At 43.6% G+C, this 22,461-nt stretch overlaps 4 protein-coding genes across 6 annotated transcripts; 2 read left to right on the top strand and 2 right to left on the bottom strand.

Moving 5' to 3' along the window:
• Window positions 1-222: 222 nt before the first annotated feature.
• Window positions 223-4,880, top strand: LOC133921534 (protein REVEILLE 6-like). Of its 3 annotated transcripts, none has more exons than XR_009910291.1 (9): window positions 223-601; window positions 1,566-1,623; window positions 1,968-2,091; window positions 2,230-2,352; window positions 2,433-2,552; window positions 2,930-3,039; window positions 3,358-3,417; window positions 4,301-4,366; window positions 4,435-4,880. XR_009910291.1 is itself a non-coding variant. In XM_062366455.1 (9 exons), exons 1-9 carry the CDS (start codon window positions 441-443, stop codon window positions 4,448-4,450), a joined length of 855 nt encoding a protein of 284 aa, XP_062222439.1. In that variant the 5' UTR covers window positions 224-440; the 3' UTR covers window positions 4,451-4,880. The 3 variants fall into 3 exon arrangements, 2 of the variants coding, with proteins under 2 accessions (XP_062222439.1, XP_062222438.1); XM_062366455.1 differs by having other exon boundaries at window positions 224-601; window positions 2,439-2,552; window positions 4,278-4,366; XM_062366454.1 differs by having other exon boundaries at window positions 225-601; window positions 4,278-4,366.
• A 1,809-nt stretch (window positions 4,881-6,689) lies between these two features.
• Window positions 6,690-8,943, top strand: LOC133921535 (2-C-methyl-D-erythritol 2,4-cyclodiphosphate synthase, chloroplastic-like). The gene is made up of 3 exons (XM_062366456.1): window positions 6,690-7,283; window positions 7,404-7,534; window positions 8,529-8,943. The coding sequence occupies exons 1-3, from the start codon at window positions 6,971-6,973 to the stop codon at window positions 8,760-8,762; spliced, it is 678 nt and encodes a 225-aa protein (XP_062222440.1). The 5' UTR covers window positions 6,690-6,970; the 3' UTR covers window positions 8,763-8,943.
• Window positions 8,944-9,655: 712 nt separating this feature from the next.
• On the bottom strand, window positions 9,656-12,075 carry LOC133921537 (pentatricopeptide repeat-containing protein At1g11290, chloroplastic-like). The gene has a single exon (XM_062366457.1). The coding sequence runs from the start codon at window positions 11,939-11,941 to the stop codon at window positions 9,833-9,835; it is 2,109 nt and encodes a 702-aa protein (XP_062222441.1). The 5' UTR covers window positions 11,942-12,075; the 3' UTR covers window positions 9,656-9,832.
• A 62-nt stretch (window positions 12,076-12,137) lies between these two features.
• Window positions 12,138-18,066, bottom strand: LOC133921538 (CAAX prenyl protease 1 homolog). The gene is made up of 14 exons (XM_062366458.1): window positions 17,701-18,066; window positions 16,699-16,846; window positions 16,488-16,572; window positions 16,316-16,411; window positions 15,486-15,551; window positions 15,212-15,310; window positions 14,915-15,028; window positions 14,597-14,707; window positions 14,441-14,503; window positions 14,258-14,350; window positions 13,340-13,453; window positions 13,034-13,105; window positions 12,884-12,949; window positions 12,138-12,544 (listed from the first exon to the last, which is right to left on the bottom strand). The coding sequence occupies exons 1-14, from the start codon at window positions 17,729-17,731 to the stop codon at window positions 12,425-12,427; spliced, it is 1,278 nt and encodes a 425-aa protein (XP_062222442.1). The 5' UTR covers window positions 17,732-18,066; the 3' UTR covers window positions 12,138-12,424.
• Window positions 18,067-22,461: the final 4,395 nt, after the last annotated feature.

Genomic DNA, 22,461 nt, shown 5'->3' on the forward strand with positions numbered 1-22,461 from the left:
ATGAGCAGAACAAGTCGTGATGCAACAGAGTCATGTTCATCAGTGACTGCAAACACACGCGCAGCCACACAAACCAACCTTCCCTGCTCAAACTAAGGCTGGCAACAAGCGAGCGCGACAGGGACGGCGGGCAAGTGGGCGGCCACTCCCCGCCCCGCGGCAGCCACAAACGCGCGCACGCAGCAAGCAAAACGGACTAACGGGGGAAAAACGCCGCCTTTCCCCCTCTCTCTCTCTCCCCAGCCAAACGACGCGCGCCCCCCCGCGGCGCCACCACCCACATACTCACACCCACCCAGGGGGCCACGTCCCACGCCACACCACGCGGACCGCAGCCGCGCTGCTGCTCACAGCCAGCCAAGGCTTCCTCAGCGAGCGGCGAGGGCTCCACGACGCAACCACCACCGCACGTTGAGGTCCCCCTCCGTTGCGTTCCCCTCATGGTCTCCGCCAGCACGCCGCCGCCGCCGCTGCCGCCGACCGACGCCAGCGCGGCGGGGGAGGACGCCAGCAAGAAGGTGCGGAAGCCGTACACCATCACCAAGTCGCGCGAGAGCTGGACGGAGCAGGAGCACGACAAGTTCCTCGAGGCCCTGCAGCTGTAAGCAGACGCAAGCCAACCCCGGACTTGTTATCCGCCGCGGTTTTGATTTTGATGCGTTAGTTAAAATTTGTTATCCAGACTTGTTAGGCCTTTGTGCGGTCTTTGAGCTAAATATTTGATTTTTTTTCCTGTCCTTTTTAATGCGTTAGTTTGGCTGTGCTGAATTTTAATGTCTTGTGCAGTGTCGATACACTTGCTATGAAACAGTAGCAGCATAGTTTGCTGCAACTGTTTGTTTGCTAATTTGTTTTGGATTTTTTTGTTCACTTTTTATGACTTCATTTGTTTGCTTTGGATTAAATTCAGAACTTTATTCGTAAAAAAAATAATAACTTTATTTCCAGTCCTCTTTGTGTGGAAGTGGAACAATATGAAAATGAGGTGTATTAAGTAAGCTACTGTGGTTCACTAGCAGAAGAAATAGTTGTACAATTTGGGAGTCCAAGAGGATTTCCCAGAATTTAATTTGCACATGTTGGAACTTCAAATGATGAAGACTGTTGCATGCTTTGCTCAACCGGTGGTGTCAGTTGGCCGGGTAGGGTACACACTACATTCTTTAAGACGGCAAAACATGTGTTCCTGCAATTAGCCTACAGACTCTTCGGCTTCAGAGTTTATCAGTTATAATATTTTGATTGTAAGTACTAATCTGGACCTGGTTGAGCGCACCCGAACCGATGGATGTTTTGAGCACCATGATTTGTTCTGTATGATTCCAATATCTTGGTCCCATAGACTCATGAGTTCACACTACATTATTTCTGTAATAAGTTCTTTTCACTGTGTATGAGTGCAACTTTTTTGCTTATAATTCTGCTGGTAACGCGTCTTTCGCCCCAATATTGCAACATATACTGTGGTTGAATTCACATATCTGTGCCAAAGAATTGGCAGTCCATTGTAAGACCGCATCTTACTTGTGACATTCATGTGTAAAACATGTTGTGTTTTTCCCTAGGTTTGATCGTGACTGGAAAAAGATAGAAGCTTTTGTTGGCTCGAAGACTGTCATCCAGGTATTTCGATTATGAATGGAACAAGAAGTCATTTACCGGTTTAAGAGCGCTGGTAAATCAAACCATTTTTGTTTATGCTATAATGGTCCAAGTGAACTGATGCATCAATTTGCATTACAATCCTTGCAGAATATAATACCTTATTACTTCAGATGCATGCTGATAAATAAAAAACTATAGGTTGTGTTCTTTTGTCAAGGTAATAAGAGAAATATTGCAGGCCATCTGAATCTCGTTTTTTTCTGATGCTCCTTTGTCAACATTGCACGAGCTCCTAATATATTCATTATCAATCGCTCTCCCCTAAAACCATTTGCATTATGCATTCTGGCTTTCTTTTGCAGATAAGGAGCCATGCACAGAAGTACTTTCTGAAGGTTCAGAAAAATGGAACCAGTGAACATGTCCCACCTCCACGACCAAAGCGCAAAGCTGCTCATCCGTATCCACAGAAGGCCTCCAAAAATGGTGAGACTTCATGTTCCCAGAAGACAAAAACCCTGCAAAAAAGCTGTGGTTGACATCAAATTTTAGTTTGAATGTATATTTTTATATTGCCAGCACTAGTTTTATATCAAATAGTTACTTGCATGTCTTGGCTTGCAGAACCAAACTATGCACTCAAGACAGATTCATCTTCCATCCATATGAACTCAGGTGTGAATGCAACTGTTTCTTCATGGGCTAACAATTTCATCCCACCAGTTGTCGCCTCATCTATGGTGAAAGGTTTGTGTTCCAAGGTAACTCTTCTCTGTAAAGGTTTCATTGCAATATTCGTCATTTAATTGTTATCTTTCACTCGGAAGATTTAGGTACTGGAACAATGGGCCCAAACAATTTGTGCTGTAGCAGTAGTGAAGGCCCTACAAGGGCATGGCAACCTGGTGAAGCCAATGATCAGATAAATCAAGTTCCATCACTCCGCCGTCAGTACCTCTTGAGATTTCTGATAATTACCTTACATTGCAGTGTAATTTATCAGATTACTACCCACTGCTACTATTTCTGAGACTTATGTTTTGATCTTCCTCCCTGTGCACTTTCCCTTGTGAGTTTGTATGCTACAATTTTAAAAGGAGTTGGTTCCTTCTTTGAGTAAACAGAACCACCAATGACTTACTGATTATGCTTGATGACCTAAATGGAGTGAACAAAAGTGCAGTCCATTTCTTTGTTTGACTATGATTTACTCTATTTTAACTATTATCGATATTGTTTTTTTTGCTTGAATCAATTATTTGCTTGTATTATACGGACGAGCATTGTTGACATTTCAATTCTCTCTTTCAAATATTTGATACAGTTATGCCGGATTTTGCACAAGTATACAGCTTCTTGGGTAGTGTTTTTGATCCAAGCACAAGTGGTCATTTGCAGAAACTTAAGGAGATGAATCCAATTGATGTTGAAACGGTATGTCAATCATAGATATGCCTTATTTCTTCATAACTGCAAATGTATTTTAACTACTCTGCAGCGGTGTTGCGCTGTTTCTCCTCCAAAATAATGACGTCTATCAAAACCATTGTTACAATAACAGAAGCTCGGGCAATGTTCTCTCTAGTCTTTATTCAAGCATTCCTGATTTTGAAATAAACTGTTTAGTCATCATTGGTTATCTTTGTTGAAGCCAAAATAAGGCATGTTGAATTTGTCATTTCCTTAAAATTATTGTTTCGAACTATCTAGTTGTGTTCATTGACTGGCATATTTGTCTTCATTTCTCTTTAGGTATTGTTGTTGATGAGGAATCTCTCGATCAATTTGACAAGTCCTGATTTTGAAGATCAAGTAAGCTTGACAACATGTCTTTTGATGATGCCTGCACTGAATTGTTTGCTAATATTTCATGATTTCATATTGCCACCTGCCAGTAATAGTTATGTTATACAAACTGCTTAAGCATTTTTTTAATCTCTGTTGCATATTTCTATGCTTGCTTCTTTTCTCTATGGTACCTGTCCTCATATATTTGCTTTTTACCACTGAAAATATTGGTACGCAGAACTATGTGATTAAATTATGCCTGTATGCTGTGTTATGTTTATATTTATATTTACAGTTATTATATACTGTGCTGTGGAGGTAGCCAATTCTGCAAATGCAACAAATTCATGTTTGATAAGCTATCATACCATTCTAGATGTTTAACACCTTTATCTGATCGGTAGTAGAAGTTACTTTCTTTCATATAAAGAAACTGATTTTTGCACTTCCTCCTAATTGAACTTTGGTGTTCATAATCATATTTGGTGCTTCTAGCAGAGCTTGCCAACTGTGATGCAACTCTCATTAGAGCGGGTCTTAAGTCTTGTAGTTATACGCTGGTAGCACAAAGTTTTGATGCCCTGACACCCACATTGCGTAATTGACAAGCCACAAGATCAAAGCTATGTGAGCATTCAAAATAAAAAAGGTCAATACCAATTTGATTTCCCCCCTTAAAAGTTAGTTTCCAGAAAAAAAAGAATCCAGTCTTGTTAAGCATGATAGGCTAACCAAGTACCACCGTAGCACTAGGAAGCAATTTGCCGTTTTGCAGTACTATTTTACTCTAGCCGTCAGGACATCTCTGCCATCTAATCAGGATGCAACTCCTTTTCATCTCAAATGAAAAATGGAAGTAACATGTATGCTATGCAATTTGACAGAGAAAGTTGTTGTCCTCATATAGCCCTTCTGATGGACTTGAGCCAGGGAGCTCCAGGAGTTCAGCTTTAGCAATGAGTGCACCTTTCATGTAAGGTTGCATTATTTTTTTAATTTCTGTTTTCTCCTATAATCTACTGACGTTCGCAACTATTCCAGGATTAAAGGCGAATAGTGCGGCCAGGTCTCTCAGCATATAGTTTCAGTTCGACAGACCTCAGAATGGTGCCCGGACGTAGCACCGACGAGCAATGAAGGCGCTTGTACCTTAGTGTTTCCAGCTAGCTTCAAGCCTTGGGCTGTAGATTGTGCAAGGGTGCAGCCGTGTACAGTAGGCTTCCAAAAGGTGAGATTTGTGCGTGGCCTGATGTGTATATATATTTTTGCCCTGAAGCGTGTACCCTCTTCCAGCCTTCCTACCCCAAAAGCTTGGCCATCTAGGTTCCCTGAATGTTGCTTCAGTTAAAGGCTGTTCTTAGTAATGGAAAGAGGAAAAGAAATTTTGAGTAATGTTGATTGCTCCCTTTTCCCCTCCATCGAATTCTGTTACTGATATCAAGCTTTGTTTCTGGCTGCTATCTGGTAAGGAACTTCTGTTCTGCCCATGTGGCCATGAGTTCCATGACATCGTGAAATTACTCCATCGGAGCAAACATGTGTTACTTTCACTTGAGGTGATAATAATGCTGTAAATCGGCTTGCCTTCTCCGTTGCCATGTAACTCTTGTTCCTATTAAGCATCAGGTGTTTCCCTTGTGTAAAAGAAAAATAAATTCTGACTGTAAAGGAGACTTGTGCACTACAATATTGTAAAAGCAACCCAGTGACTTGTCACACTTTCTGATTGTATATCTGCAGTCTGGTTACTCAAGCAATGAGTTAATTGCATTTTTAAATCTGGTATTTGCACTGGCCTATTCTAATGCTTTAGTTTTACTTTTATTGCGAAAAGCAAACTATTTTCTAAAGATGTAAAAGGATATATTTCCAAAATTGTCAAATAAAGTTTCTGTGTATAGTTTTATTTTGGAAACGCTAAACTATGGCCAACCATGGGCTATTCCAACTAGTTGGTACCTGCGTGTCATGCGTTCGAATCCCATGACCGGGCTAATAAACTCAATTACTCCTGTAAAATCTTTGTTCATCCTTTTAAAAATATATTTAATCTTTTATTATTTATCTTTTATACTAGATATTTAATATTTATTTTCCATACATTTCATTCCAAAAATACATCTAATTTCTTATTATTTGCTTTATATACCTAGACATCCAATATTTGCTTTTCATACATTCTCCGTCAGATTTTTCCAAAAGACGTACCTCCCCTGCATTTTGCCTACAACATCGGATTTCTTTAGAGGGTGTATCGCTGCTCCCACGTCGTCTCCATCGCCGTCTTCTACAAAGGTCGCCTCTGTCACGCTATTTTTTGCATCAAGATATTATACGAGTATTGTTTTTATCCCTTCATAAATTGATCATCATCTTAGTACTCCTTACAGCATTGCTACGAATGACCAACTCGAGACGATATGGTCCCCTCCTTCCTTTTGAAATTACATGATCATATTATGAATATCGTGTATACAAATATCTCTTTTGTTATGTTATATTATTTTACTTCTTTGGATTGTTGTATCCTGAATTGATTTCATGTGTATTTTACACGCATAGTTGTAGGGCTGTCAATTGGACCCATGGGCTCAAGTACTTACAGAATCTATGCCCGATGGGTCCAGGCTTAGGTCAAAAAAATTGCCCACTGGTTTGACGGGTCAGGTCGGGTTCAGGTTTTACAATTCGCCCGCGGGTGCCCACGGGTCACCGTCGTCACATTGATGCTGCCGCCCGACCACTGTCGCCCCACCTTGTCGCCCAGCCGCTAACTCCTGGTCGTCGATGCCCTACTCACCGCCGTCGCCTGGCACCCCACCCAGTCGTCGCTACCTCACCTTGCCGCCAGACCGCTGCTACTGGTCACCCAACAGTTGCCGCCTATTCGCCGCTGCCCCACCCCGTCGTCTGGCCACCACTTAGTCATCGCTGCCGTTTGGTGCCCCATCCGATCGTCGTCGACCTCGCGCTCCCCGCCTGACCTCCGTCTGACCATCGCCGCCCCACCCGTTTCCCCTTCGTTGTGCCCCGCTCGGCTATCCTCACAGGCCATCACCCGACATAAGATAACCGATGGGCACCCGACGAGCCCGTGAGGATAGCCGAGCGAGGTGCCCGACGGGTTCAGGTTTAGATTTGATTTTTTACTCGTTTAGTAATTTGGATATGGGTCAGGTTGAAGTTATCAAGTTTCGAGTCAGATATGTTTTCGCTCCACTCGAATCTAACCCGATCCATTACCAGCCCTACACAGTGTAGGGATGCCAGGGGCTTCAAATTTTGAAATTGTAATAATTTGGACCGGTACACTCAGTTGCTAATTCCGGTCAAAATGCGAGGCAACCATCAGCGAGTCTGGGATGTCTCGCCACCTACTGAAGAGGAAAACCTCCAAGCTGCGGTGCCGCCATCGCTTCTCCAGCTCCAGATGCTCATCTCGCCTTCGCGCAAATAATTCCGGCACACGAAAAACGCAGAGCCACTCTCCTCTCGCTCGTCCCCCTCCCGGCCCTAAAAAAAACTCGGCCACTTCGCTATCTCGCCCACGCCTACGCCCACCACCACCAGCGGCGCCATGGCCACCGCTCCCTCCTCCCTCTTCCTGGCCTCCTCCCCCATCTCCACCGCGCCACGAACCCGCTCCGGCCCCGCCGCGTCCTGCCCGTCCCCTTCCCTGTCGTCCCTGCGCCTCCGGCGGTCGTCTCCCGCCGTCGCGGCCGCGGTCCAGGCGGAGCACCAGCCCGCCGTGGCCGCAGTGCCGAAGCCGCCGGCGCTCCCATTCCGCGTGGGCCACGGCTTCGACCTCCACCGCCTCGAGCCTGGCCTCCCGCTCATCATCGGCGGCATCAGCATCCCCCACGACCGCGGCTGCGAAGCGCACTCCGACGGTACGCGCCGCCGAGGCTGCCGCCGTTGATAGATGCATGCTGACATGCTGTTCCTGGATATACCTATTTCGTGCCTCGGTTTTTCTTGACCGCGGGTGTGGGGACTTGCCTTGTGTGCAGGGGACGTGCTGCTGCACTGCGTGGTGGACGCGATTCTCGGCGCGCTGGGGCTGCCGGACATCGGGCAGATCTTCCCGGACTCCGACCCCAGGTGGAAGGGCGCCGATTCTTCGGTGTTCATGAGGGAAGCCGTGAGTTTCTCTACTTCCTAGTGCGCTATCAAGTTCATTCCTTGCAGCCAATTATTTTCTTTTCTAGAAACGAGCCTTGCAGTCAATTGTATCTGGTTTTTGTAAGCATGCTAGGATTTAGGATACCATGTGTAAGGAGGACGGCTTCGAGTGCTTGGAGTGCTTTATCGGAAAAAACTGTAGAATTACTGTCTGATGCTTGCTGAATAAATTCGCAATTTGTGATCATACAGCAGTCTTCGTTGCTTGAGTACTTCTTATACTCCAAGTAGTTATAGCTCTGTGAGAACAAAATGTAGAGACCATATGTGTCAGTCTTGTTTCAAACAAGAATGCTGTTTTCCGTTTATGCTATTTGGAGTGAACAGACCCAAAATACATCCTTGAAATCACCACAGTTCATTTCCTGCATACTTCACCGTTTCACTGATCTATTTTTCCTGAATCGTAAACACCATAAGCATTAGATGTTTCAGTCATGATAATGTCAACAGCCTGTTGTACAAGAAGTCCTGGCAGTTCTTAGTCTTCTTACACGAGTTGCTGACTGCGAATGTGGTCTTTGACCATTGGACTCTTCAAGGACAGAAAGTATTCCACGTTTTAGATTTTGTACAAGGCATGCACCATGTGCATAGAACGCCTTCTGATCTTCTACATAACCCCGCATAGATTTTGGACCCGCTAGACAGAAAGTATTCCCATGCCTTAGAATTTGGGATCACCTTCTGATCTTCTTCTACATAACTCCGTTGACCATTGAAATTTAGCTTATTTTGTCTTATTTAGCATTACACGGTATGTGTCGCCCTCTTAGTAATTGCAAGCAATGTATGCAGGATGTTATCTGATCAGAGCATGGCTATTTCCTCTTCTCATACAAGAATTTTACTACTATTTTGTACATCAAACTGTCGTAATCTGCAATATTCAAGCTGATCATATAAATAATGCTTCTTCATTTTAAGATCTTTTGATTGTCATGCAATTTCAGGTGAAATTGATGCATGAAGCAGGCTATGAGCTGGGCAACCTTGATGCTACGCTGATCTTGCAAAAACCAAAAATCAGTCCATTCAAGGAGACAATCCGATCAAACTTGTGTGACCTACTTGGGGCAGATCCATCTGTTGTCAATCTCAAGGCCAAGACGCACGAGAAAGTTGACAGTCTAGGGGAAAACAGGAGCATAGCGGCTCATACTGTAGTTCTCCTGATGCGGAAGTAGAAAACTGGAAGTAGTGAATTGTATCGTACTACAGGAATTGAATTGTATTGAACAAAAGATTCTTACGTTATACTTGCCCTTGTTAAGTGATCTAGTCGGTATGGGAATCTTCATGTGGCCGTGTGGGAGAAACAATAAAGTTGTACGCAATGAGAAATTTTCTGTATTTAACTTGTGTTTAGTTTCACTGTTCCACGGATTTTATTTTCAGCTCCTTATATCAATTATGTTGGATGATCTTGCGATAGTTGTCTATTGTCTATATTTACAAATGATGTTCATATTGAGAAACGGACACCTGAGTGTGAGCATCCGGTAAACTTCATTTATGCTAAACTACATTCCTTTAAACTGCCTTAACGGAATGGAACCAGAATTGGAGATCTCTGACTGCTAGATTTAAGATTGTTATCACTTCAACAAAAGTCAATGTTCATAAACTACATGCAAAATTGGGGGACAAAATCGGATATATTTTGAAACAAGTTCGTACCTATTACTCCAGCTGACACAAAAAAAAAATGTACAATACAACTCAGAAGGCCGGCAAAAGACATATCATTTTTTTTTAAAAGAGTGCATGCAGGGAAAGACAGCTTAATAACATTACATCAGCAAGATTTTCCTATAAATTTCTACTGGCGTACTGGATTATCTTATCAACAGTACAAAAGACTATTACCACTGAAAGTAATTGTTTACATTATTACATTCCGTACTACAGTGCAGGGTTCAAACTGAGACCAAAATAGAGCTGCTAAGCAAACAACATAGTTTAGCGCAGGGTTCAAACTGACCAAAATAGAGCTGCTAAGCAAACAACATAGTTTTGACAGGAAGGGTAGCAACAAATAGAAGTTATAAAGCAAATGTCGATGTGATATCCTGCAGCGTCCTCCAATTCCATTTGTGTTCTATTTATTTACTTGTTACCTACATTCAGCATTCAAAACAATACATCTGTTATACTTTCAAGTCTAAGCTCATGACTTAAATTACAAAGGGCTGGTTTCATCATTGTGACCTAACCAAAACACATTCACGCGTCTGTTAAACATGCGTGACATCAACTAAATTGCACTAACTGGACTCAGTGAATACACATCATCAGCTAAATCAGCCATGTGCTTGTTCATACTGTGCCATACTGAATATATTTTTTCAGCATCGCGATGCCTTGTATCTGCTGACACGAACTTAAAACCCTCAACCCCTCCAACATCTACAAAACTCCACCCAGTCTCCTTTCTCAAACCGACTCTCCTCATTTCAGTCCTAATCTTTGCAGAGTTTTTCCATCTTCCAGCCAAGGCATAGGTATTTGCCAAGGAGACTCTCCATATGTCACTCTCAGGTTCCAAGGCTGACAATTCTTTAGCAACCTTTTCTGCAAGATCAACATTCCCATGAAGCTGGCAAGCAGCCAGAAGAGGTCCCCAAATGGATGAGTTGGGATGGACAGGCATATCCCTGATGAATTCTTCAGCCTCAGCAAACCTCCCAGATCTTCCAAGCAGATCAACTACACAGGCATAATGATCGATGCTAGGTTCAATGCCGTGGTCTGTTCTCATGCTTTCAAAGCACTTGTAGCCTTCTGAAATCAAACCAGAGTGACTGCAAGCTGATATCACACTCACAAATGTGATAGCATTTGGTGCAGGTGTTCCAGAGTCCTTCAACTGGTGGAAAATTCTTAGAGCTGAATGACCATCGCCATGCATCCCATAAGCAGTGATCATTGAATTCCATGAAACAAGGTCCTTAATACCCATCCAATCAAAGATCATCTCAGCGAAATCAATTCTTCCTAACTTGGCACACATGCTTATCAGAGCATTGCATATTGATACATCGTGCACGAAACCAGATTTCATGATGTATCCATGGAGCATCTGCCCTTGCTGCAGCAATCCTGCATTGGAGCAAGCATGCACTATGCTCAGGACCGTGACAAAGTCAGGCGTGAGCCCACCACCACCAGCATGAAGAACGCTGAAAAGTTCAATGGCTTCATTCACACGGTCACTCTTAGCAAGGCACGAGATAATGGTGTTCCATGAAACGATGTCCTTAAATTTCATGCCCTCAAACACCAAGTGCGCCGCATCAACTTGCTCAAATCTAGCATACATGCCCATGAGGGAGTTCTCAATGCTGACGCTTGGGAAAGCACCCATTTTAATCAAATGCGCATGGATTCCCTCCCCATTCTTCAGGGACCCTGAAATGGTGCAACCGTAAACAAGTGCAGCAATAACATCCTCATTAGAACAGACATCCCCTCTCCTCAGGTACAAACCCTCGAAAAGCCGCATGGCCTCTTCAACAAATCCATTCTTTGCGTACATCATGATAAGAGAATTCACAACGGAAGTGTCGTCCTCAAGCTCCAACTGAACAACAAGAGCATGCACAGGACCAAACAATCCTGACGCACCCATCAAAGAGCACGCCTGAATGACGCTCAGCATCGTGACATTGTTGGGGAGGACGCCATCTTCCAGCATCATGACGAACACCTCGAGTGCTTCTGTTAGCATCCCGTTGAGCACGCACCCTGATACGATGGCCGTCCAAGAAACAACGTCCCTGCAGGGTAATCCAAGAACCAGGCTCCGCGCGCTTACCGCATCCCCAACCTTGGCGTACATGTTGACCAATGAGCCAACCACGAACGGGTCACCACAGAAACCCCCAACCACGAGGTACCCATGCACCATCCTCCCGAGCCTTTCGTCCCTGGCTAGCCCGCAGGCCTGCAGGAGCGCAGCCACCGTGAACTCGTTGGGGCGGACGGCGTCGCCCTCGCCCTGGTCGGTGCCCCAGGCTAGCATGTCCAGGAAGGCGCGGAAGGCGTCAAGGGGCGCACCGCGGCGGCAGTGCGCGGAGATGAGGGAGGCGTAGGTCGCCGCGTCGCGGCGGGGCGTTTCGTCGAGCAGGCGGAGCGCGCGTGAGAGGAGGCCGCATTGGAGGTATGCGTGCAGGAGGGAGTTCGACGCGGCGAGGGGTCGCGTGGGGTGAAGCCCGCCGGACTTGAGCAGAGCGGCATGGAGCGCGGAGGTGAGCGGCGCGTCCCGCCGCGCCGCGGCCCGGCGGAGGAGACCGACGGGAGAGGCGGTGGTGCCTTGGGGAGGCAGCGGGAGCAGAGGCGAGGAGGGGGTGGAGAGTGAGAGCATTGGAGCCTGATGAGCGCCCGTAGTGGGGCGAGCTCGTTTTGGAGGCTGGAGTCAGCAACTCACAGCATCCTCATCTGGATTAGGCGCGTGCTGTTTCCAGATGGAAGACGTGTTGTTCGTAGGCGTCTTTTTACCCGGTGCATGCGGTTTTAGTGGAACGTGAGGGCTTGCAGAAGATTAAGCTAAACACAATAACTTAAGACCGATGCATCAGAGCATCTAAATAGCTGATTGGATTCTATTTCTCAATATCTGGAGCACCTGTGTTCGGGCCAATCTACGAAGTCGATTGATCAGCAGCAACTATCTATGTGACCCTATTACCCCCTTGTATGCTTACAGAACTTTGACAACACCCATGTATCAAACTCATCAACACCCAAACGCTGAAATGGTGCCTTGTGCATGACAGGGAAATTCATATGGTAAGCCACAAAAAGGATCAAGATTTCGACGCTTGGACACCAGCTCAGTCGTATGCCATTAGTCTTCTTTTTTGTTGTCTGACTCTTCAAGAGCCGCAAGCCTTTCGACAAGAGGTGGATGGGAGTAGTGATATGCAGAATACCATGGATCCGTGTTCATTGCAGACAAGTTCTCCTCCTGAAATTTTAGAACATACTTCACAGGTTACTTGATGCAAATTTTGTGGTGGTTTAACTATATGTATAGGTCGTTTGTGCGGACAAAGAACAATTTCACCAAGTTCAGAAAAGATGACAGAGGCACAAGATAATAAGCTAAGAGTAAAAGAAGCAGGGATGCTTGTGCAAAATGCAGTTGCTCGATTCCAGCAATGAACTTTTAAGATTGAAAGTATGCTACACATTGGAGTTATGATCACACCTTGCAGTGCAGATGTCCATTAGACGAATAATAAAGTAATTCCATGGTCAATTATATGAAACACGGAAGAAATCAAAATAACCTTTATATTATTACCTGTAGTTTAACAAGGGCTGCCCGTAGCTGAGGGGCATATCCAAGGTTCTTGGCAAAAGCATCAGCCTAGAAAATTGACTAAAGTAAGTGACACGAAAAGCTTTAAAGCTACCAGTAGCAGAAAACTTGGAGGCATATAGAAGAATGAACCTGAAATTCAAATGCTCTGCTGACAAGGTTCAGGCAGAAACTCAGAAGGTGTTGGAGAGGTATTATGGTATGCTGTAATCAAAGTAACACAAGAGTCAATCCAGTAACAAAATACAATACTGTAAATCCATAAAACAATGCATCTCATGGCAAGTTTAAATGAAAAGTATAAAGACCTACAGTTAGATTTCATTTCACGCAGATCGCCTTGTTGGGAAGAACGTAATAGTTGGTACCAATAATCTTGAGAAAAAATAAAATAAAATAGCATGATAACGCTTGTTAAGCATTATGTGCGTAACATACCTGGAAAATGATAAGTCCAATTATTACAGGCTGATCCTCGAAACCAAAACTTTCAAATAGATCTTTGGAGTTCCTTACGAGAGTATATCCTCCAAATTGCAGAAACATAAGCAACTGCACAAAAAGTAATAATGAAATGAAAAAAAGTAAAAAGAAATCAACAGGCAGAAAAGGCTAGAAAGGATAAGCACCCTTCTCCTTTTCTTTTCAAAAGTCACAAGTAGGTTTCCAGCAACTAACGCAATGGACCAAATAATTTTACAGTACACTATGCACAAATTCCACCAAAAACGCTCAACACTATATCACGAAAGGTGCCCAATACTCCCTCCGCTGTTTCTTGGTGCTCATATGTTGCTGAAATTGAGTTCTCTGCTAATGTGCTAGGATTTGCTTTCTTAAATACTCATTCATATAATGTACTGCCTACCTAAGCTAAATCAAGCAGTTCTCAGAAAAGGAGTTTAATCTAGCAGCCATTCGTAATAGTGCATCCACGGTAAGGATAGGCATCAAATAGGGGATTCATCAGAACTATCGTCTTTCTCTATGAACAAGCATAGACAGTACTTTACTAGAAAAAGTATTCAAATTGGTCACCAGTCCCAGTGGTCAACTGCTTATATCAGTGGATATACTTTTCTCATCAGTAACCCTAACCTTAATTTCAGTCTTACCTTCTAATCCAGTATATTCCTTGGTAGTTGATCCAATGATACTAAACAGGTCCTTTCAAGAAAAGCAATGGCACGTGGCCTTTGAAGAAAATGAATGGAGGTTTTTCTTGGCTAACCCGCACCTTAAAGAAAAGCTCATTGGGCAACTACACTATCTATAGCCAACAAGTATGCAAATGCTAGAACTATGAGAATAAATGGTATGCAAAGGTAATAATTAGTTATCTGGATGAGAGAATACCTGGACAGCTACAAAGGAATAGACAGTATGATTGAGTTTCCAGTGCCCAAGTTCATGTGCAATAACAGAAACTATCTCATCCTCATTACTACACTGAAAGCAACAGAAGGAAAAAGGTCAATTTCGTGCATGCATGCCAATCAAAATAAATGCTTTCAAAAAATATTTTCTGCAGCATAGAACCTGCTGAACCAATGTGTCATAGAGTACTATGCGCTTATTCTTGAAAAACCCATACATGTAAGCCTGAAAGAGAAATGTCAGTTGAATAGCAGCAGAATACTATTGTTTACTAGTTAACAATGAGCCCCAACATTGAAGGTAGAGTAAGTAACATACATTACTGTGGCTTGATCTGGTAGACCCATCCACTACGAAAAGCTTTTTCAAAGGAAACTTGAGGGAAGCTGCTAACTTCTCTATTTTCTCCCTCAGTACTCCTTCAGGAAGCTGTTGACATCAGCGCATGCATAAAATTCAGTCTTACCTCAGAAGAAACTTGGAGTGCAATATGCATAGCTTAAAAGGTCATGCTGATTTAGTAAAACAAAGAAGAACTAGCAATGCAGCATGGATGCCTGTACCACTCACACAAAAGCAGACAAGGCCAAGAAAATATAAGGTGCACCATACACTACAGAATGAAAAGTTACTCACAGTTGTGAATTTGTTGAACAGAGGAGCTATCACGATGGGGTATATTGTCATCATGAGGAGAGCTAATGCAAACATAAAACCCCAGAGATATATAGCCAGGTAAGGTCCTCCAATCTGAAACAATACAGAAAAAATTAAATGAATATGACTCACTTAGATGACACAACTATGAGTTTTTGTTATTTTGATTCTGTGTACCTAGGAGAAGCATCCCACAAAAGCAGGACAAAGGCGACAGACATGTTCAGCACATAATAGTTAATAATTAACCTTTAAACAGTGAATGGAAGGAATTACCTGTACTATGAATATGATAGCAGCCACGATTGGTGGCCCAAGTAACATGGATAGTAAAATTCCTTTGATCATATCCCTAATGAAGAGCCATATAGTTTGCTGAAAAGGTACAAAACAAGAGAAATCTCAGCATAAACATATCAGGAAATGAAGATATCAAATTCATGAGCCCAGTTACTTACTTTAGTATATGAAACACTGCAAGTTGCCAAAATTCAAATATACATTCCTAGCTAACAATTTAAAAGGGAAAAACTGGAAAATGTGAATGTACCTTGTTAAAACCGTGTCGAGACTCTATAACAAAAGTTGAATAAAGAGAGAATGGCAAGTCTGTAATCTGCATCGCATGAAGATGAAGTATGCATAAGTGTTTCACATCAAGTACGCAAATCCATCGGTGTTATACAAAAAGAAGCTGCTTCACCATACAAGAACAACATGGCACAATTCTAGTAAGGCTGATTGTGAATACAGCTATGAGAAGCATAGGTCCAGATTCAAAATTATAGGTTCAATGCCACCAAAACATTCAACAAAAACAAGCTGATTACTCAACCCAAAGAACTCAAAATCTTGATCCATGCAAATTTGAAGAATATAAGTGCACCTTGCATTTTTTTAACAACATTTAAACATATAGTGAAAATCTTGAAATATACATGTGCTAGTAATCTGATAAAAGATAAATAACATTTTTCATCTTTATTCAGTTTTTCTATTAACAGAAATATAAAAAATACGGAAATTGGCCCAACAGAGAGGAAGTAGAGTGACAGTCACAAAAATTCTAGGACCAAAAGGACAGCAGAGAATGATGAGCATCAAGGGGTTTATAGGTATCACAATGCTCCACTCTCAAGTCCAGACTCGCACGTTGTAACAACTACCCCGCAACAAGTAACATTATAGATGATCCAGCATAAATGTTAGAGCATGCTAAAGCTATCGGTTGTCAATGAAAGGAAGCAAATATCTCACTTTATACCTACTATAGTTTAAGTGCCAAAAGACTGCTGAAGCTAATCTGAGTGTAATGGAGATGAAAAAAGCATTATAATTAAAATAACATAGATGACATTTTAGGGAGGGAGTTATAAGTACCTGTGACCAAATCATGGCACCAGCTAAGAACGCAAGGGTGTGTATTATCTCATTCTCAGCATTCAGGCCAACACCGATAACTAATTCTCTAGATTTCTACAGAAAGAAATGGGCTAGTTACCACCAAAACACTAACATAAGGAAGTTCATGGAAGCAAGAGATTTGTTATACCTTCCAAAGCCAGGGAAGAATTCTATAGTACAGTATTGTGATATCCATCACAATAGTAAAAGCCTCATGAACAAAATGGAAATAGCTGTAAGATGAAGCAAAAATTTCAGCATCAGCAATCCAGAAAGATATTCCACCAATGAATTTGGGCTTCAAAAATGATTTTGAAATGAAGCAAGTTTGCAAACAGTGAGGACAGCATTATATGAACCTTTTGTCAAGGCTATAAGCTCTGGACCGTTCAAACTTTTCATTACTAATTACTCCTAGCAGGGGTTTCGGCAACGTAGGCAACTTGAGGGCTCTATGCTGACGAATGTCAAGATATGTCTCAAATAGGTACATGAGAATCATAAAGCCTGCAACACAGGTACACATTGAGAAAACCATCAGTCATAAACAATCACCAAGTAAATAAGGATGAAAGTAAATATATCATATAATCAAGGAATAAGATCTAAATTCTTGACTTCATTCATATGAAATGCTGATAAACTACTAGCAGTTAGAACACCACTCATATGAAAGCTAACAGGAGATAAACATGATCGCCTTTTTAGAAAGAGCCATCGTCAAATCCTATTACTAGTAACCATTTTACACTAACAAGACATCACCAAATCTACAAAATTGCATCCTGAATTCCTGATACAGAATAACAGAGCTTCACATCACAAACAAAAGTTTGCAAAATCAGTCAATAACAAACATCTTAGTCAACTGAACTGGATTAAGCCAGCAGGTATCAAGCATCTCTTCACTCACTCCACCAATCAAAACCATAGACGCTCTTCACTGCACTGAGACCAAAGTTCTGTCCTCACTCCTCAGCCCTTATGCTTTAATTTCGCCATTTACACGCATCAAGCTGTGCGCTCTATGAACACATAATCACTCAATAATACCATCAGTTAACACAGAGAGACGAACATCCTATCACTCAGTAGCAGCATCCTCGGTGCTCCACTCTATCAAGCTACCATCTCGCGATCATCCCGTTCAGATCACATTACGCTCATTCGACTCCACTCGCGCAACAAAATCACATCATTAGGCCATAAAGCCACTACGCCGCACCCCAATCGAATCCATAGCACGGGCAAATCCAACCGCGCGCCCGCCATCCCCAAACCCTAGGGTTTAAACGCGGATCCCGCGTCTCAGCGAGCGACTACTACACCATCAAACGAACAGCGCGGAGGCGGGGACTTACACAGCACGGCCTCCAGGTAGGGCAGCGCCATTGGAGCCGGCGGAGGCGGAGGCGTTCTGGGAATCGAGAGGCGGTCAGGCGGAGGCGAGCTAGTACTAGTCAAGCGGGTGAAGTGGTCGGGGTCAAGACTCAACAGGAGGTTTGATATTATGAAGAAGGAAGCGCGTGATGCGGAGAAGGGATGGACGCTTCGCTGGATTCGGCTGCTCGGAGTTCGGGGAGCCAGGAAGGTATAGATATGGCGTCCTGGAGGCTGCGCTCACGCCGGAACTGGGCACGGGCACGGCTGAAGACTGCGGCTTGGCAGTGGGGAGTTATGCCGCGTTGGCTGCGGCATGGCTAGGCTCTGAAGCGTCGTCGGCTCGTTCGGCTGCACGAATCGTCCGCAAGCACCACATCTGGGTGGTGCGGGCCGCAAAGTAAGGCCATGGACACAGCCCCTACCGAATTTTGGACATCGGATTGCGCGGCGGCTAGCCCACACTGATCCGTTGGGTATGTATGGGCCAAACTGATCCGGAGTTGGAGTTGTGCCGCCGAGAACAAAAACACGCGCTAGCGAGAACGCACGTTCAGTGCGATAGCAAGAGCGTGTGGTCGCTCGATGCCCACCGGCTCTACTTAGGGCTGAAAACGAGGACTCGGCTCGTAAAAGCTCGATGAAATAATAGCTCGGCTTGACTCGATTTGTAAACCTGGTTAAAATACTGGCTTAGCTTGGCTTAGTTGCTGGCTTGAGCCAGCTCATGAGCTTGCCCTCTCCTCTCCTCGGCTCTCTCTCCCCTCTCTTTCTCCTCTAGCATGCTCCACACACAGAGAGGAGCACTGCATAGAGCACATAGCCATTATCAGATCCGATATGCCGCCATCGGATCCATTAAGTTCGAGCAGAAAGAAGCAAGGAAGGAGTGCGCAGCATGTTTCCTCAACCAGATTCCGTTGGATTCTGTTCAAATCAAGCTCGACGACACCCTGCATGATACGTGCGATGGGAGCATGGTGTACTAGCACGGGGTTAGGGATGGGGAGTGGGGACTAGTGAGCAAGGATGGGGGAGGGAGATGAGACCGATGACTTAGAAGACCTAGACAAGGGCATAGGCTCATTTGACTCGCGAGCTGCTCGTGTGCTAGCTCGGCTCAATTCAGAAATGAGCCATCAAGGTGGCTCGGGCTCGGCTCAATCCAAAAACTTTATCCATACGATCTAGGTCCATCGTTTTGGTCGTCGAGACAACTTTTCTCATACCCGGAACTACCCACTTGCACATGCCCATATAGCACCGGGGTTATCGCGAGCATGTCCGGATACCTTCGGCTCTCTGCCACCTTGCTTTTTCTTTATTTTTCTTACGCATCATCGGGCCACAAGGCAAGCGTCAATATGGCGTATGATACTAAGCTCGTTCGTCAATTATCTGAATATATAGTTGTATGGAAAGTGCTAAAGCCAATGGCACTGATCGATTGTGCTTAAACGATGCAAGCGGGCTATGGTATCTGGGCTCCTCTCCTGAACTATCCCTAGCACCGTCCACATCTCACCTCATCCTCATATATCATACAACCCACATCATTGTCATTGTGTTTGTAAACAATAAGTAAGTCCTAAGCTCACGAACAACGGTTGAACTCTTGCTCGATTTATGCTGAGGACTTATGCATTGATAAGCATTTCGAATAACTCTTAAGTTATGCACCAATAATGTTATCAAGGCTATATGGATATGAATTATCAACAACTCAAGATAGAGGTAATGCAATTCATTAATATATGTTCTACACACTAAAACCCGACAATGGACTCACTACTTCTACAAACATATATAAAGCATAATTTAAAAAGTTATACAATACGAGATCCAAAGTAGTGGATTGATTTGGTATTCATTGGAGCTTTTGAAAACGTCAGCTTGATTTTCAAAAATGCAACACAAGATAAACTGTTTGAACTTGAACTTATTTGGGTAGCACTTATTTCAGGGCTATAACTCTCAGCTTTATTATCCAAAAGGGGACTTACATAGGTTTAAATCGAAGCTCTCAATGAGATCTATAACTTTGGTATCGTAAAGATTTGCATTTGAAGTCATCTTGAACCCTAAAAGTGTGTTAAAAAATGAGGTTGTCCATGACTCCATGAATATTTACAGATTTTATGGATCCTTTTTGTTGGATCTTCTAGAAGACTTATTTGGCAGCCAAGAGCTTGGGCTTTGGCAAGATTTGGTATAAGGACACTTTAGATATATTTAGGGTTTTAAAACAGAAACTTTTGTAGAGAAATTTGAATAGGATTGATTTTGAATTTGAATTTGGATAGGATTTGAGGAAAAGAAAAAATTGACTTTAAACAAATATTTGGATAAGATTTGAATTGAACTAGAGAATGATTAGGTATGATGAAGGATTGAATAGATGATGAATACAAGAATTTTGAATTCCAACCATTAAGATCCTTAACTCATTCACTAATAAGTTTTGTAAAAACCTTTTCAAAACATTTTTGACTCGAAACACCAAAAAGAAAGAAAGAAATCTAATGTATTTACTTGGATCCTAGAAAAATCTAGCATGCAATGCACAAAAATAATAACCTATATTGTTTGATTGTTTATGAAAAGAGGTTTTAAACTATTCTACTCGTGATGCTACTCGCTAATGATGGAAAAATTTAAAAAGTTTATAAAGCCCTAGAAAATATGGTGTTACAGTTCTAGTCCACTTGGCACTGGTGTATCATAGAGGTGTTTGGCCCCTAATAAAAATCTTGAGCCTCATATGTGTGGAGCTATAAGACCCAAGTAACTTGTCTGTCACCTACGATTGTTCCGGTGATCTCTTTAAGGACATAATCTTTTATAGTTGTGTGTAGTTGTAGGTCTATGAGTATACGCGTGGTGTACATTGGGTTGGAGCGTTTATTTGTGTGCATGACCAAATACTGCAAATGTACCTAGTTATGAGGCGTCCAAAAAAAACACGCATTACCTAGGCAAGGCTAGGCTCCCTGTGAAAGGTGAAATGCAGGACGCCTTGGCTTAACCTTAACATGTGCTCAACTTCTCTCACGTAGTCACACAGGTCATCTAATGTGAGCACATCACAATGATTGCTAATGGTGCGTGTTGTGCAATCGAGGGTTGGCTGGCTACAATATGTAGATGCACGTAGGGACGAATCCAAAATAAATTGTTAGGGGGATCATCTTCCACTGGTCGTCGCGAACTGATCTTCTTCCCAACCTCAGGAGCGTCAAGTAGTCTTTGACTCCATGGAGCATGGCAAACGTTTGAAGAGGGGCTCCCATGGGCGTAGGCTCTGAAGATCCGCCGTTGGATGCACGGCTGCACCAACTGCAAAGGCAACAGGGGATGCAGTCAGATTTGAGCTACTGTTCTACTTCAACCCCTGCGGCAAGCCTTTTTATTCGGCCAGTCAGACTGCTTCTTTGCGAACTCGATCCTATGATGATCATACTAGTATCTGGGTAGGCTCAACTACTGACCATTCAGAGTGTCTAATGTTTCAGGGAAGTAATCCAGTGAATTGCCCATGTTTACTTCGTAATTTTCAGACCGTGAGTATTTGATACCCTCTACTCCCCTGGTTGTGTTGCCAGTGTCTGAACTGCGACAGACAAGCTAATGTTAGTATTGTTTTTAGGGCACAAATGTAAACTGGTTAATCTATAAGCAAGTGAGTGCGTAGTGACCGGGCTAGGGTATCAGTAAGACATGTGGCATATAGTTGTCATCACTCGGTAGCGGATCCAAAACCACCAAATAGAGGTTCTCTAGTGTCACAGACCTGAGGACCAAGAAGGGCAAGCAACGCACTTGAAGGGAGAAGAGGCAATCGGAAGGATCTAAAGATACTGAAGAAATACCTGAAGAGAACTCTGAAGAAGCTAAAGTTGAGCAGGATGGACAGAGGAGGGAGTTGTCCAAACGCAGAGCTAAGCCCAGTAGCAAAGTGGTTGGGCCGGAATGGGTGAATTAGTGTATTTTCTCTTTAGCCCAGTTGGGTGTGCATTATTTTCTTTCGTGGAGAGGAAGAAATATTAAAGAGGAACTACGGTGGCTGTAAGAAAACGAACTGGATGGCTTTGAACTACCACGATCCCTCATCCATTTCCATTCTAGGTTTAGTTAGGAAGGTAACATTTGGCATCAGAGCTTCGATCCTGGCGAACCATACACATGGCACGCGACTGCAAATCCAGATGAGGACCGATGAACAACATGTAGAGTTCGTCGCCATGTTGAAGGAGATGAATCAGGCGACAGCGAAAATGAGAGCATCCGTGGAAGAATTGAAGGTTGCAAAAGGGGAATTCGAGCAGTGGAAACCGCAAATGGAGAGCAGTGTTGGAGATCTGCAGGTGAGCGTAGCCGATCTGCGGAATCAAGTGGAGCAGATGTTGTCCAAGCAAGAATCCGCAGCGAGATCAGGAGAGGAGGTGTCGCTCACGCTCTCACTGGTGTGGGAGACGACCGCACAAAAGGGGACGTCGGCCACCGCTTACCCAAGGGCATCCTCGTCAGAGGCGGCGTTCGGGCCTAATGGCCACGGTTCAGCACAACATCACCGGGAGTCTAGTTTTGGGGTGTTTAACACCTTGACACCGCCTCCAGTCATAGGTACTTTGCATCCCAACTGCTATGCTTCAATACCCTTCAAGATTGGAGATGTCACAGCCAAGAGTTCGATCAGTTTGAATTCCCAACTCTTAGCTGCATTACCTCAACTGAGTTTTCCC

The sequence above is a fragment of the Phragmites australis genome, chromosome 6 (genome assembly GCF_958298935.1).
Source record: "Phragmites australis chromosome 6, lpPhrAust1.1, whole genome shotgun sequence".
In the NCBI taxonomy this organism is placed as follows: domain Eukaryota; kingdom Viridiplantae; phylum Streptophyta; class Magnoliopsida; order Poales; family Poaceae; genus Phragmites; species Phragmites australis.

Bases quoted from the DNA above. Each gene is read 5' to 3' on its own strand.
- LOC133921534 (XM_062366454.1), top strand. From the start codon at position 441: ATGGTCTCCGCCAGCACGCCGCCGCCGCCGCTGCCGCCGACCGACGCC. The intron at 1,624-1,967 runs GTATTTCGATTA...TTTCTTTTGCAG, and splicing joins GCTCGAAGACTGTCATCCAG to ATAAGGAGCCATGCACAGAA. The intron at 3,418-4,277 runs GTAAGCTTGACA...GCAATTTGACAG, and splicing joins GTCCTGATTTTGAAGATCAA to AGAAAGTTGTTGTCCTCATA.
- LOC133921535 (XM_062366456.1), top strand. From the start codon at position 6,971: ATGGCCACCGCTCCCTCCTCCCTCTTCCTGGCCTCCTCCCCCATCTCC. The intron at 7,284-7,403 runs GTACGCGCCGCC...CCTTGTGTGCAG, and splicing joins CTGCGAAGCGCACTCCGACG to GGGACGTGCTGCTGCACTGC. The intron at 7,535-8,528 runs GTGAGTTTCTCT...ATGCAATTTCAG, and splicing joins CGGTGTTCATGAGGGAAGCC to GTGAAATTGATGCATGAAGC.
- LOC133921537 (XM_062366457.1), bottom strand. From the start codon at position 11,941: ATGCTCTCACTCTCCACCCCCTCCTCGCCTCTGCTCCCGCTGCCTCCC.
- LOC133921538 (XM_062366458.1), bottom strand. From the start codon at position 17,731: ATGGCGCTGCCCTACCTGGAGGCCGTGCTGT. The intron at 15,552-16,315 runs GTACTTATAACT...CATGCGATGCAG, and splicing joins GTGCCATGATTTGGTCACAG to ATTACAGACTTGCCATTCTC. The intron at 13,454-14,257 runs GTATTCTCTCAT...CTTTTTGTGCAG, and splicing joins ATTCCTTTGTAGCTGTCCAG to TTGCTTATGTTTCTGCAATT.